Source organism: Budorcas taxicolor, chromosome 12 (assembly GCF_023091745.1).
Source record: "Budorcas taxicolor isolate Tak-1 chromosome 12, Takin1.1, whole genome shotgun sequence".
NCBI lineage: Eukaryota > Metazoa > Chordata > Mammalia > Artiodactyla > Bovidae > Budorcas > Budorcas taxicolor.
In genome coordinates this window covers 76,987,722-77,001,808 of record NC_068921.1, presented here as the reverse complement: position 1 = coordinate 77,001,808, position 14,087 = coordinate 76,987,722, and the positions used below count along the sequence as shown (strand labels likewise).

At 44.8% G+C, this 14,087-nt stretch overlaps 1 protein-coding gene and 1 pseudogene across 1 annotated transcript in view; one reads left to right on the top strand and one right to left on the bottom strand.

Moving 5' to 3' along the window:
* The window catches only part of PCCA (propionyl-CoA carboxylase subunit alpha), a 381,652-nt gene extending 374,490 nt beyond the window's left edge, over window positions 1–7,162 (bottom strand). The window contains exon 1 of the mRNA XM_052649967.1: window positions 7,058–7,162. Within this exon, the coding sequence (XP_052505927.1) occupies window positions 7,058–7,162 (105 nt within the window). The remainder of the gene's footprint in view (window positions 1–7,057) is intronic.
* The window catches only part of LOC128057596 (asparagine synthetase [glutamine-hydrolyzing]-like), a 55,457-nt pseudogene continuing 48,530 nt past the window's right edge, over window positions 7,161–14,087 (top strand).

Genomic DNA, 14,087 nt, shown 5'->3' with positions numbered 1-14,087 from the left:
GATGACCTTACCAAGGAAAACAAAACACTTGTTAGTGATTCATCTTCAAAATTTCCAGGAAAAGCTCTCCTCCCACGTTTCATGACACAGAGCTGGTAAGCAAGAGCCAACTGCATCTTTCGGCATTTTAAGAGACACAGAATGATGCGGGAAAATGCCCTCTTTAAAACACCGCCATAGGGCCTTTTCACCATGATGTCAGGCCTTACCACTTAAATATAGCTTTTCTTTCACTTACATTGACTATGTAGCCTTCAGGACTTCACTAGCTATCCCAATCTTCAGCTGTCTGACAAGACTTTCACTTGGCAAGCTAGGTTGAATACCTAATATTTGAGAGAGATGATAAAATCTCAAGATTTACATCAACTATTTCTCAATTATTTCTCAATATTAGGGCTTCCCTGATAGCTCAGTTGGTAAAGAATTGGCCTGCAATGCAGGAAACCCCAGTTCGATTCCTGGGTCTGGAAGATCTGCTGGACTAGGGATAGGCTACCCACTCCAGTATTCTTGGGCTTCCCTTGTGGCTCAGCTGGTAAAGAATCTGCCTGCAATGCAGGAGACCTCGGTTCGATGCCTGGGTTGGGAAGATCCCGTGGAGAAGGGAATGGCTACCCACTCCAGTATTCTGGCCTGGAGAATTCTATGGACTGTATAGTCTATGGGGTCCCAAAGAGGTGGACACAACTGAGCGACTTTCACTTTCACTTTTCAATAAAACTGAAAGGGGGGGGGGGGGGGACAGTCAAGAGTCTCCAGTTTTGCCTCCATGATAAGCTGGAACTGTGTGCATCAACTCTAAAGCCTCTTCATTCCAACACAGCCCCATACCCAGGCCATCCCTCCCACCCTACCTGTAGCAGATGCCATGGGCATGCATCCAGCACCCGTCTTCCAGGTGGGAAGGCCCCCGTTGGTGTGCTGACCACCCACGGTTCACACCTGCTCCCTGCTTTGCCCCATCTGCCTCAACCAGACAGGACTTCTCTCTCAAGCCTTGAGCTACATCCCTTCCAGGCCACAGCCCTGATTTGACCATCGTGGGGTTCAAAAAGCTGCCCCCACTTCACCCTCAAGGTGGGCTCAACTTAGTACTGCAATCTGTGCTTTCGAGCTGGCTGTCCAGTATGGTAGCCGCTAGCCATGGGCAGCTTCTGAGCATTTGAAATCTGCCAAATTCTTGTGTGTGCCAAGTGTAAAATATACCCCAGGTTTGAAGACTTCATATGAAAAACAAAACAGAAACCTTGTTAAAGTTTTAGATTTACATACTAAAATATTTTTAATATATTGGGTTAAATCATTGGTGGTGTTTAGTTGCTAAGTCGTGTCTCTTTGGTGACTCCCATGGACTGTAGCCCACCAGGCTTTTCTGTCCATGGGATTCTCCAGGCAAGAATACTGGAGTGGATTGCCATTCCCTTTTCCTGGGGATCTTCTAGATGCAGGGATTGAACCCGATTCTCCTGTATTGGCGGGCAGATTCTTTACCAGTGAGCCACCAGGGAAGCCACTGGGTAAATATAAAATACTAATTTCACTGCTTTAAATTTTTTTTTAATGTGAGTGCTGCTGCTGCTGCTGCTGCTAAGTCGCTTCAGTCGTGTCCGACTCTGTGCAACCCCACAGATGGCAGCCCACCAGGCTCCCTAGTCCCTGGGATTCCCCAGGCAAGAACACTGGAGTGGGTTGCCATTTCCTTCTCCAATGCATGAAAGTAAAAAGTGAAAGTGAAGTCGCTCAGTTCAGTCACTCAGTCGTGTCCGACTTGCTGCGACCCCATGAATCACAGCACACCAGGCCTCCCTGTCCAACTCCCAGAGTTCACTCAGACTCACGTCCATCAAGTCTGTGATGCCATCCAGCCATCTCATCCTGGGTCGTCCCCTTCTCCTCCTGCCCACAATCCCTCCCAGCATCAGAGTCTTTTCCAATGAGTCAACTCTTCCCATGAGGTGGCCAAAGTACTGGCTGGATCTCCTTGCAGTCCAAGGGACTCAAGAGTCTTCTCCAACACCACAGTTCAAAAGCATCAATTCTTCGGCGCTCAGCCTTCTTCACAGTCCAACTCTCACATCCATACGTCATGACCACAGGAAAAACCATAGCCTTGACTAGACGGACCTTAGTCGGCAAAGTAAATGTCTCTGCTTTTGAATACACTGTCTAGGTTGCTCATAACTTTTCTTCCAAAGAGTAAGTGTCTTTTAATTTCATGGCTCAGTCGTGTCCAACTCCTAGTGACCCCACGGACTGCAGCCTACCAGGCTCCTCCATCCATGGGGTTTTCCAGGCATGAGTACTGGAGTGGGGTGCCATTGCCTTCTCCAATGTGAGTGCTAGAAAATGTTAAATTATACTTACAGCTCACTTACAGCTCACGTTATGCTTTTTACTGCACTAGAGCAGTGCTTGTCAAACTTGACTATGCATCATTTTCATCATTTTATAAAAACAGACTGCTGGCTCTCACCTCAGAGTTTCAAACTTGGCAGGTCTAGGGTGAAGCTAGAAAATGTGCATTCCTAACAAGTACCCAGGTAATGCTGCTGCTGCTGGCTACAGAGTCCCCTGCTTTGAGAACCACTGCTCCAGGGCTCCCCTGTGAGATGAGACTGAATCTAGTTTCCACCTAGATCCCCTTCCTTGCTTAGATATTTTTTAACCCCTGCTCTAGCCTGCCTTCTTTACGCTTCTCAACTACCACCACCTGCACGAAATCCCTCTTCAGGCTCTGCTTCTGGGAAACTTTATGATCCCACTGCTACAGAACGTTTTTTTTTTTACACACTGTAACTTCCACAAAGTGCTATATTAATAGCAATCAATGAGATGTCAGTTATCACTGAATTTTTCATAAAAGAGTAAAAAAGTTTTTGTTTTTTTTTTAACTGGATTGCTAGTTGCCTTTATATAATGAATTCTACACATTCAGTGCTAGGACAAGGTTTGTTTATCCTGATTAATGAATGTTCCTTAGTATAGGGAAGCCTAAACGCTTCCCTCTTTTCCATAACTGCTATAAAGCTCAAACTAGTTTTGTCCCCCAAGATGTATTAATTTGACCCTTCTCATTTTTTCTCTTCACCCCAGAAAGACACCCCAGTTGTTAGCAGTCACTCCCATCTCCTCCCTCATCCCTCTCCCCAGCCCTTGGCAACCACTGACCCACCTCTGCCTCTATGGCTCTGCCTACCCTAGATGTTTCATACTCATGGAATCATACACTATGTGGCCCTTTGTGTCTGTCTTTCAAAGGAAGGTCCTTGATTCTTCTCTTTCCTTTTATCTCCCTTTGGTTACAGCAAGTACTATTGGTTCTAGTTCCAAAACAGATCCCAAGTCCTACCAGTTCTCACCAACTCCAGTGCTACCAGCAAATCAACATGACTCTTGGAACCCTCTGAGTCCAAATACCTAAAAGGAAACACTACCGCTCTCCACCCCTGTTAAAAAAACAAACAAACAAACAAACACCTTTTTCCTTCCCAAATTTCCTTTTTCATCCCTGTTCTCCCATTTACCCACTTTCTTAAAAACTGGAATCACTTAACTCCTGTTTCTTCACTCAATCAACATGTCACCATCTCTTCCTCTTATTTAGAAAAGAGTTTTACCAATCACTCCTTTGTTCTGAACCTCTTAAGAATAAAATCCAAAAAAAGCAGATGTATAAATACACGAATGTCCATAAACATATTCATTCATCAAAAACTGCTTTCTGTAATGATGTTAGAAGATTTTTTTCCCAAATGATTGTCGGAAATCTATCAGCAGGTGGAAAGATTTACCTCCAGGCAATGCTAAAGCATTCAGATTTGCTTAAACATTCTCTTCCATGACTAGAAAAGAAAATCACGGACTTGGAACGTAAAGCTTGAGCATTTGAACTTCGTGGATGCACCATATAATGAGACCATGACCCAAACGAGAGACAAACTGGAAAGGCAAGGCTTTCGGAACGTACTATCCAAGGTTCAACATCTATCTCAGCCGGTTGTTTCTTTAAGCAAGTTACTTAACTGCTCTGAGCTTTTGCTTCCTCTTCTGTAAAGTTGGAATTTTTTTTTACCTACTTGTTACAAGGCTAAGAGGAAATATCTGAAAATCATATAAGGCATAAAAAGTTCAATAAACTGCAGCAATTACCGCAAGTCCAACATCCTGGAGCCCCTGAAAAATGTAGACAGAAGGGGAAAAAAACTAGTTATTTAAATAGAATGTGTTTAAAAAGCCAAAACAAAAAAAGACTAAAAGGTGAACTCTATGGACAGAGGAACCTGAAGGACAGTCCAAAGAGTGAGACACAATTGAGTGCACGGGCGCAGGTGTGCACGCGCACACACACCCACACACCCACACACCCTATACACACACACCCCCTACACACACATACACCCCCCTACACACACACACACACACACGCACACACACATACACCCCCTACGCACACACACATACCCTACACACACACCCTACACACACACACACCCTACACACACACACACCCTACACACACACATCCCCTACACACACCCTACACACACATACACACCCTACATACACACACCCTACACACACATACACCCCCTACACACACATACACCCCCTACACACACACGCACACACACATACACCCCCTACACCCTACACACACACACCCTACACACACACACACCCTACACACACACACACCCTACACACACACACACACACACACACACCCTAAAAACAAACTATTGACTGGTTAAAAGAACGGTTAGAACTCTCTAGACTAGAGTTAGTGTGCTTTCCAACCAACCAAACGATTTACAGGGGTGGAGGGAGAAAGGGGAGGAATAAAATCTTCAAAAGGTTCGGCTTCAAACACAGACTCAGTAATGCATGTTTCAAGTTCATAGAAAAGAAGCCTGGAGAAAAGCTAAGCAGCTCAAGTTCCCTGCTTCCTCCCCTCCTCCCTCCTCCAGGAGAAATCCTTTACTGGCACAGAAATAACTCTTCCTTCAGTGTCGCCACACATTCAGCACTACTTTGTCAAACGCTATGCTAAGAAAACAGTAATAGACAAGATGCAGGCTCTGCCAACACGTTTAAAGAAGAAACTCGTAAAGAAAAATCAAAGTTTACATGTCATACAATAAGTGTACAGCAGTAAATAGCCTAACAAATTACTTCTCTCTTCGCCTCTCTGCTCTAACATGTGACAGTGTAACAATCCCTCCCAACTTCAACATAAATGGCTCCCCATCACCCGATAGCAGGGTCTAGAGTCAGGCCCAGCATGGTCCGACTCCTGCTGCCTCCGGGGCACCATGTGGTCCCCATGCCAAAGCCCCAGGGGCTTCTCCAGTCCCTCTGTCTCAGCATTCCCTCTGGCCCAGGCCTTTTGCACGTGCTGCTGTCACACGCAACTCTTCTGCCTTCTCTTTCTGCCTCGGAAAAAAGTCACTATGTCCTTCAAAACTGTTCCAATTTTCACTTCCAAAGGAAAACAATCCCTTAACCTTAAGCACGGTTTCAGCAATTCACATAAAAAATTTCTTCATCTAGAAATGGCTGTTGTAAGCACTGAATAGGTTAATTCAAGCAGAATACCAGAGCAGTATCTAGGACAAAGTTACAAAGCTCAAAATCTAGACTTGGTTAATCCCTCCATTTTATTTTCTTTACAGCACCAAAGCCTCTCCCCTGAAGGCATTTTACACTTGTCTCCAAACAGACTAACATTTCTAAAAGAGAAATTATATTCATTCTATAGAGACAGAACACAGGATGTAGTCCAGAAAGATTCGTTAGGAAACAAAAGAATACCCATAAGCAATAAGCTGAGAAGTGACTTGCATAATACGCAAAACTTCTTAGGTGTGATTCCAAAGTCCATGCCTTTTCATATCATGTTGCCTCATACATAAATTACATTAAGACCTTCTCAACTCCAAATAAGGAGGCCAAAAGACATTAAAACATGAGAAAACAATCAAGATTAAGAAACAAAGATCTTAATTGTGTGCCAGCACAAAGAAATCCAGGGATTTTGAGTTGTCAGCATTCTAAAGCTGACCCTAGGCTAAAGTGTCTGCAGACTTGCTTTCGCTTCCATGATCAGTTCCAGCTGCATCATTTCTCACCTGGGCCTGAGTTCTCTTCTTTTTAGTAGAGCAGGATGGGCTAGATCATCTTTTTACTGTCTACCAATTCTAAGGTCCATGACAATAAATCAAGTTATGTGCCTATTTTGTTTTTAAAAGAAGAAAACAGGCAGTGTCCAAAAAACACTTTAAATAATTTGTTCCAGTGACTTGAACTCTATTAATGAAGTCAGTTAGGTAGTCTTTGTTTAGAAATTACAAGAGACTCCATTCTGAAGACAGAAAGTGTTAAGAGTCATAAACACTCCAACGTGTAAGTCAAGGCTGCCACCATGAAACATGAGGAAATACAGCGCAGAGATGCTGAGGACAACACAAACATTAGCCTAACCACTACAGAGGGGAAAAAAACAAAAAACTGACAACATGTGTAAACAGTATAATGTGATGTAACGCAATTAAAACAGGCTCTCCATTCAAATAAAGGTAGTAGCCCATCCTGACATGGTACTTTAAAAGGTGATATAAACGAAAAACCCTAACTCTTAACTGAGCAGCAATTTAGGGTCTCTTCAAAGGAGGAACAAGGCAGGAGAAAACGGTAACTGAAAGGACCCTTACAAATGCACCTGAAAAGCTCAGAAGAAGCCAAAACCGCACGGCCCAAGAACAGAAGGGCGCGAAGGGCTGGGAAATTACAGCGAGGTGGCTGTCAGCGGCTCCCAAAGAAGCAGAAAACTCAACGTCGGCTGGCTCTTTGGGCCGCGCTGCCCTCCGTGATCCCCGGAGACACAGCTGGGGCCAGGGATGCCGGCTCTGACCCGCCTGGGCGAACTCCGCGGGGAGGAGGAGTTCGGGGTGGTGGGGGGTGGGGGGATGGGGGTGCAGCACCGGCCAAAGCTAGGCGGTGCGGGGCAGGCAGCCCAGCGAAGCCCGGGCCCAAGAGGAGTCCCGTCGCTCCTCACCTTCACGGTCCACAGCGCCACGCTCCGCATCAAAGGCTGCGGCCACCGCCGCCCGCGCCGTCCCGCAGTGGCCAGCGCCGCCGCCCCAGTCCAGAACCCCGCCATGGCCGCCCCTACAGACCAGAGCTCTTCTGACCTTTCACCCCGGCGAAGGGGGCGGAGAAGGGGAGCGCCGCGCCTGCGGCCAATCACGAGCCGGGCATCCAAGGCGCCGGCCCCGAGGCGGGCAGGGGCGGGGCCCCGAGCCACTAGCCCAACTGCTGCAGGAGGCAGCCGGGCGGCTGGGCCGGCAGGCAAGCGGCCGCGGCCGCCAGCCGGCAGCCAGCCACTGGTGGCGGCCGGCCCGACCTGATCCCGGGATTAAACCAAGCCGGGAGGACACGAGAGAGTTCTGGCTGCCGCTGATCCGCGCCTGGTTGGGGTAAACCCCGACTGTACCTGCACTCCGTCTGGCAACCTGCACGCAGTCCTGCCAGCGATCGTCAGTGAGTCACCTCCGCCCTTGACCACCGCTCGCCCTAGGGCCGCGGTAATGTTTTGAATGTCCTGAGTTTCAGCTCAATTCAGGTCAGTTCAGTCGTGTCCAACTCTTTGAGACCCCATGGACTGCAACACGCCAGGCCTCCCAGTCCATCACCAACTCCGAGTCTACTCAAACTCATGTCCATCTCATTCTCTGTCGTCCCCATCTCCTCCCGCCTTCAATCTTTACCAACATCAGGGTCTTTTCCAATGAGTCAGTTCTTCCCATCAGGTGGCCAAAGTATTGGAGTCTCAGCTTCAGGATCAGTCCTTCTAATGACTATTCAGGACTAAATCTCCCTTAGGATGGACAGGCTGGATCTCCCTGAGATCTCACAAGAGTCTTCTCCAACACCACAGTTTAAAAGCATCAATTTTTCGGCGCTCAGCTTTCTTTATACTCCAGCTCTCACATCCATACATGACTGCTGGAAAAACCACAGGTTTCACTAGACAGACCTTTGTTGGCAAAGTAATGTCTCTGCTTTTTAATATGCTGTCTAGATTCATCAATGCTTTCCTTCCAAGGAGCAAATATGTTTTAATTTCATGGCTGCAGTCACCATCTGCAGTGATTTTGGAGCCCCAGAAAATAACGTCTGTCACATTTTCCACTGTTTCCCCATCTATTTGCCATGAAGTGATGGGACCAAATGCCATGATCTTCGTTTTCTGAATGTTGAGTTTTAAGCCAACTTTTTCACTCTCCTCTTTCACTTTCATCAAGAGGCTCTTTAGTTCTTCTTCACTTTCTGCCATGAGGGTGATGTCATCTGCATATCTGAGGTTATTGGTATTTCTCCCGGCAATCTTGATTCCAGCTTGTGCTTCATCCAGTCCAGCGTTTCTCATGATGTACTCTGCATAGAAGTTAAATAATCAGGGTGACAATATAAAGCCTTGACGTACACCTTCTCCAATTTGGAACCAGTCTGTTGTTCCATGTCCAGTTCTAACTGTTGCTTCCTGACCTGCATATAGGTTTCTCAAGAGGCAGGTCAAGTGGTCTGGTATTCCCATCTCTCTCATAATTTTCCACAGTTTGTTGTGATCCACACAGTCAAAGGCTTTGGCATAGTCAATAAAGCAGAAATAGATGTTTTTCTGGAACTCTCTTGCTTTTCCAATAATCCAGTGGATGTTGGCAAGTTGATCTCTGGTTCCTCTGCCTTTTCTAAAACCAGCGTGAATATCTGGAAGTTCATGGTTCACATATTGCTGAAGCCTGGCTTGGAGAATTTTAAGCATTACTTTACTAACATGTGAGATGAGTGCAACTGTGCGGTAGTTTGAGCATTCTTTGGCATTGCTTTTCTTGGGGATTGGAATGAAAACTGACCTTTCCCAGTCCTGTGCCACTGCTGAGTTTTCCAAATTTGCTGACATATTGAGTGCAGCACTTTCACAGCATCATCTTTCAGGATTTGAAATAGCTCAACTGGAATTCCATCACCTCCACTAGCTTTGTTTGTAGTAATGTTTCCTAAGGCCCACTTGACTTCACATACCAGATGTCTGGCTCTAGGTGAGTGATCACACCACCGTGATTATCTGGGTCATGAAGATTTCTTTGGCATAGTTCTTCTGTATATTCTTGCCACCTCTTCTTAATATCTTCTGCTTCTGTTAGGTCCATACCATTTCTGTCCTTTATTGTATCCATCTTTGCATGAAATCTTCCCTTGGTATCTCAATTTTTTTTTTTTTAAGTCACTAAGTCATGTCAGACTCTTGCAACCCCAAGGACTGTAGCCTTTCAGGCACCTTTGTCCATGGGATTCTCCAGGCAAGAATATTGTAGTGGGTTGTTATTTCCTTTTCCATCTAATTTTCTTGAACAAATCCCTAGTGTTTTCCATTCTATAGTTTTCCTCTATTTCTTTGCACTGATCACTGAGGAAGGCTTTCTTATCTCTCCTTGCTATTCTTTGGAACTCTGCATTCAAATGAGTATATCTTTCCTTTTCTCCTTTGCCTTTCACTTCTCTTGTTTTCAGAGCTATTTGTAAGGCCTCCTCAGACAACCATTTTGCCTTTTTGCATTTTTCTTGCAGATGGTCTTGATCCCTGCCTCCTGTAGAATGTCACGAACCTCCATCCATAGTTCTTCACTCTATCAGATCTAATCCCTTGAATCTATTTGTCACTTCCACTGTATAATCATAAGGGATTTAATTTAGGTCATACCTGAATGGTCTAATGGTTTTCCCTACTTTCTTCAATTTAAGTCTGAATTTGGCAATAAGGTGTTCATGATCTGAGCCACAGTCAGCTTCCGGTCTTGCTTTTGCTGACTGTATAGACCTTCTCCATCTTTGGCTGCAAAGAGTATAATCAATCTGATTTCGGTGTTGACCATCTGGTGATATCCATGTGTAGAGTCTTCTCTTGTGTTGTTGGAAGAGGGTGTTTGCTATGATCAGTGTGTTCTCTTGGCAAAACTCTATTAGCCTTTGCCCTGCTTCATTCTGTACTCCAAGACCAAATTTGCCTGTTATTCCATATGTCTCTTGACTTCCTACTTTTGCATTCCAGTCCCCTATAATGAAAAGGACATCTTTTTTGGATGTTAGTTCTAGAAGGTCCTATAGGTCTTGATAGAACCGTTAAACTTCAGCTTCTTCAGCATTACTGGTCAGGGCATAGACTTGAATTACTGTCATATTGAATGTTTGGCCTTGCAAAAGAACAGAGATCATTCTGTCGTTTTTGAGATTGCATCCAAGTACTGCATTTTGGACTCTTTTGTTGACTATAATGGCTACTCCATTTCTTCTAAGGTATTCTTGCCCACAATAGTAGATATAATGGTCATCTGACTTAAATTCACCCATTCCAGTCCATTTTAGTTCACTGATTCCTAGAATGTCGACGTTCATTTTTGCCATCTCCTGTTTGACCACTTCCAATTTGCCTTGATTCCTGAACCTAACATTCCAGGTTCCTATGCAGTATTGCTCTTTACAGCATCAGAATTTACTTCCATCACAAGTCACATCCACAACTGGCTGTTTTTGCTTTGGCTCCATCTCTTCATTCTTTCTGGAGTTATTTCTTCACTGATCTCCAGTAGCATATTGGGAACCTACCGACCTGGGGAGTTCATCTTTCAGTGTCCTATCTTTTTGCCTTTTCATTCTGCTCATGGGGTTCTCAAGGCAAGAATAAGTTCCAGTTATGTACCCAAACTAAGGTCCTGTATGTTTGAAAGTGCATATTGCAAAGCACCAAACCAAGGTAAGTATTTGGACAAGTGCTATAACGTATGGGCTTCCCTGGTGGCTCAGAGGTTAAAGCGTCTGCCTGCAATGCAGGAGACCTGGGTTCGATCCCTGGGTTCATCTGGTAATACTGGAGTGTTACCATTTCCTTCTCCAGGGGATCTTCCTGACTCAGGGATCGAATTTCACCACCCAGATGACCTTCAATCCTTAGGCTAAAGGACAAATAGAATTCTCAAACTTTTAGAAACTTTTAGAAACTCTTATACTTGCTTGGCCTCAACTGTTTTGTTGACCTTTTGTCTTAATAACAATGAAATCAGTCCCATAGACAGGACTGACTCTGAACCTAGGGCATCTTATCTACCTAGGAATATTGCCCCAATTATAGACTCTGCCTTATTATATATAGGCTGATACAGCCAAATATTGCAAATGACTCATGTGATACTCAGTGTTGAAATTTTTTTAAATTATGCTAAAGTATATTCAACATAAAATTAACCATGTTAACCATTTTAAGTGGACAGTTCAGTGGCATTAAGTACAATGACACTGTACAACCATTACCACCTTCCATCTCTAGAATATCTTTCATTTTGAAAAACTGAAACTTAAAAACCAATTCCTCACCTCCCCCTCCCCCACCAGCCCCTAGCACCCCCCCATTCTACTCTGTCCCTATAATTTGACTACATATCTTGTGTAAGTGGAATCAATACACAGCTGTATCAACCAGATACGAGTAGCTTTTCCAAAATATCCTTCAGAACAACACTATTCACTCTTTAAAACTGAGGCTTCATCTTCTGAAAGAGACATCCAAAAAAGATTGCCCTTGATGGCAATGGAAAGAACGTTACAGGCACTATCAATAACTAACATAGCAGTTAAACCCTGCAGCCTCTACCCTTTCATCTTTGTTTCTTAAGTAAAGAGAAATCAGCCGCTCTTGAATCAAGAAGACTCTTCCTGCCAGAGACCTCAACCTGAGAGTTCTTAGGAATCTCCCAGAAGCAGAAAACAGCCTATCAACAAACGAATCACCATGTGAAAGAGACAGCCCCAGACATGAACAGTTAGGGAACTGGTGCTATACACCGTCACACTTCAATCTGTATGCAAGTTTCCTTAATTTTCCTAAATATTTTCCTTCATCTTTGTTGGCTTAAGGTTCTGAATTGTTGGCAAACAACTCATTATCTGTAAGCAATGGTTAGCTAAAGCCAGATAGAACCAGCTTAAGAAAATCAATTGTTAAACTGTCAGGAATCTTGCCAGACTGATGTTAAATTCCTGGTAGCCTGAAATCAGCCTGTGGAAATATTAACACAATGGAAATCAGAAAACACTACAAATCATGGCCCCAGTCACTCCCACTCTCCCAGAGAATCTCCTGTTAAACATTTACTAACACTGCCTCAGTTCAGTTCAGTTACTTAGTTGTGTCCAACTCTTTTTGACCCCATGGACTGCAGCACACCAGGGTTCCCTGTCCATCACCAACTCCCAGAGCTTACTCAAACTCATGTCCATTGAGTTGGTGATGCCATCCAATCATCTCATCCTCTGTCGTCCCCTTCTCCTCCTGCCCTCAGTCTTTCCCAGAATCAGGGTCTTTTCAAGTGAGTCAGCTTTCCGCATCAGGTGGCCAAAGTATGGGAGTTTCAGCTTCAGCATCAGTCCCTCCAACGAACACCCAGGACTGATCTCCTTTAGGATGGACTGGTTGGATCTTCTGGCAGTCCAAGGGACTCTCAAGAGTCTTCTCCAACACCACAGTTCAAAAGCATCAATTCTTCAGTGCTCAGCTTTCTTTATAGTCCAACTCTCACATCCATACAGGACTACTGGAAAAACCATAGCTTTGACTAGATGGACCTTTGTTGGCAAAGTAATGTCTCTGCTTTTTAATAGGCTGTCTAGGTTGGTCATAACTTTCCTTCCAAGGAGTAAACGTCTTTTAATTTCATGGCTGCAGTCACCATCCGCAGTGATTTTGGAGCCCAAAAAACTCTTATCATATTGTACTGCTGCTGCTGCTAAGTCGCTTCAGTCGTGTCCGACTCTGTGCGACCCTATAGATGGCAGCCCACCAGGCTCCCCCGTCCCTGGGATTCTCCAGGCAAGAACACTGGAGTGGGTTGCCATTGCCTTCTCCAATGCATGAAAGTGAAAAGTGAAAGTGAAGTTGCTCAGTCGTCTCCGACTCTTCGCAACCCCATGGACTGCAGCCCACCAGGCTCCCCCGTCCCTGGGATTCTCCAGGCAAGAGCACTGGAGTGGGTTGCCATTGCCTTCTCCAGTCATATTATTATACTAGAAAGGGAGACTCCTGAATCCACTTGTGGACCTTTAAGAGGTGCTAGTCTTAATAACTAAAATTTCATGGTAGTTTAGTTGCTAAGTCGTGTCCTACTCTTTGCAACCCCATGGACTGTAGCCCACCAGCTCCTCTGCCCATGGAATTACCCAGGCAAGAATACTGGAGTAAGTTGCCATTTCCTTCTCCAGGGGATCTTCCTGACCCAGGGATTGAACCCAAGTCTCCTGAATTGGCAGAAGGATTCTTTATTGCTGAGCCATCAGGGAAGGCTCAAACTTTCACAGTAATGGGGTTTTCACAAAGAAGCAGCTTGTGGGTCAGATTTCTGTTTTTCAGCGTGATCTAGCTATCGTCTATCTGTATGTTGGGCCTCTCTCACTTCTCAACTTTTTCACTTTCTTTTCAAATCTTCTCATTTCTCCTTATTCCTCCTTAATATTTGTTTTTTCTCAGAACTCAATAAAGATTGGAAAAGAGGAATGTGAAATGTGATCAAGGTTCAGCGTGTAACATTTTCTTCATTCACATCAAGCTCTCAATAACTCTTGTCTTAAATAAAGGATGGAGAATTGGGGAAATTTTGTGATCCAGAATGCACAGTAAAGTTTGTTCTCATGTATTTGTTGCTGTTCAGTCACTGAGTCATGTCTGACTCTTTGCCACCCCATGGACTACAGCACGCCAGGCTTCCTTGTCCTTATTATCTCCCAGAGTTTGCTCAAACTCATGTCCATTGAGTCTGTCACCCCCTTCTCCTCATGCCCTCAATCTTTCCAAACATCAGGGTCTTTTTCAATGAGTTGGTTCTTCACATCAGGTGGCCAAAGTATTGGAGCTTCAGCTTCAGTATTAGTCCTTCCAATGAATACTCGGGTTTGATTTCCTTTAGGATTGCCTGGTTTGATCTCCCTGATGTCCAAGGGACTCTCAAGACTCTTCTCCAACACCACAGTTCGAAAGC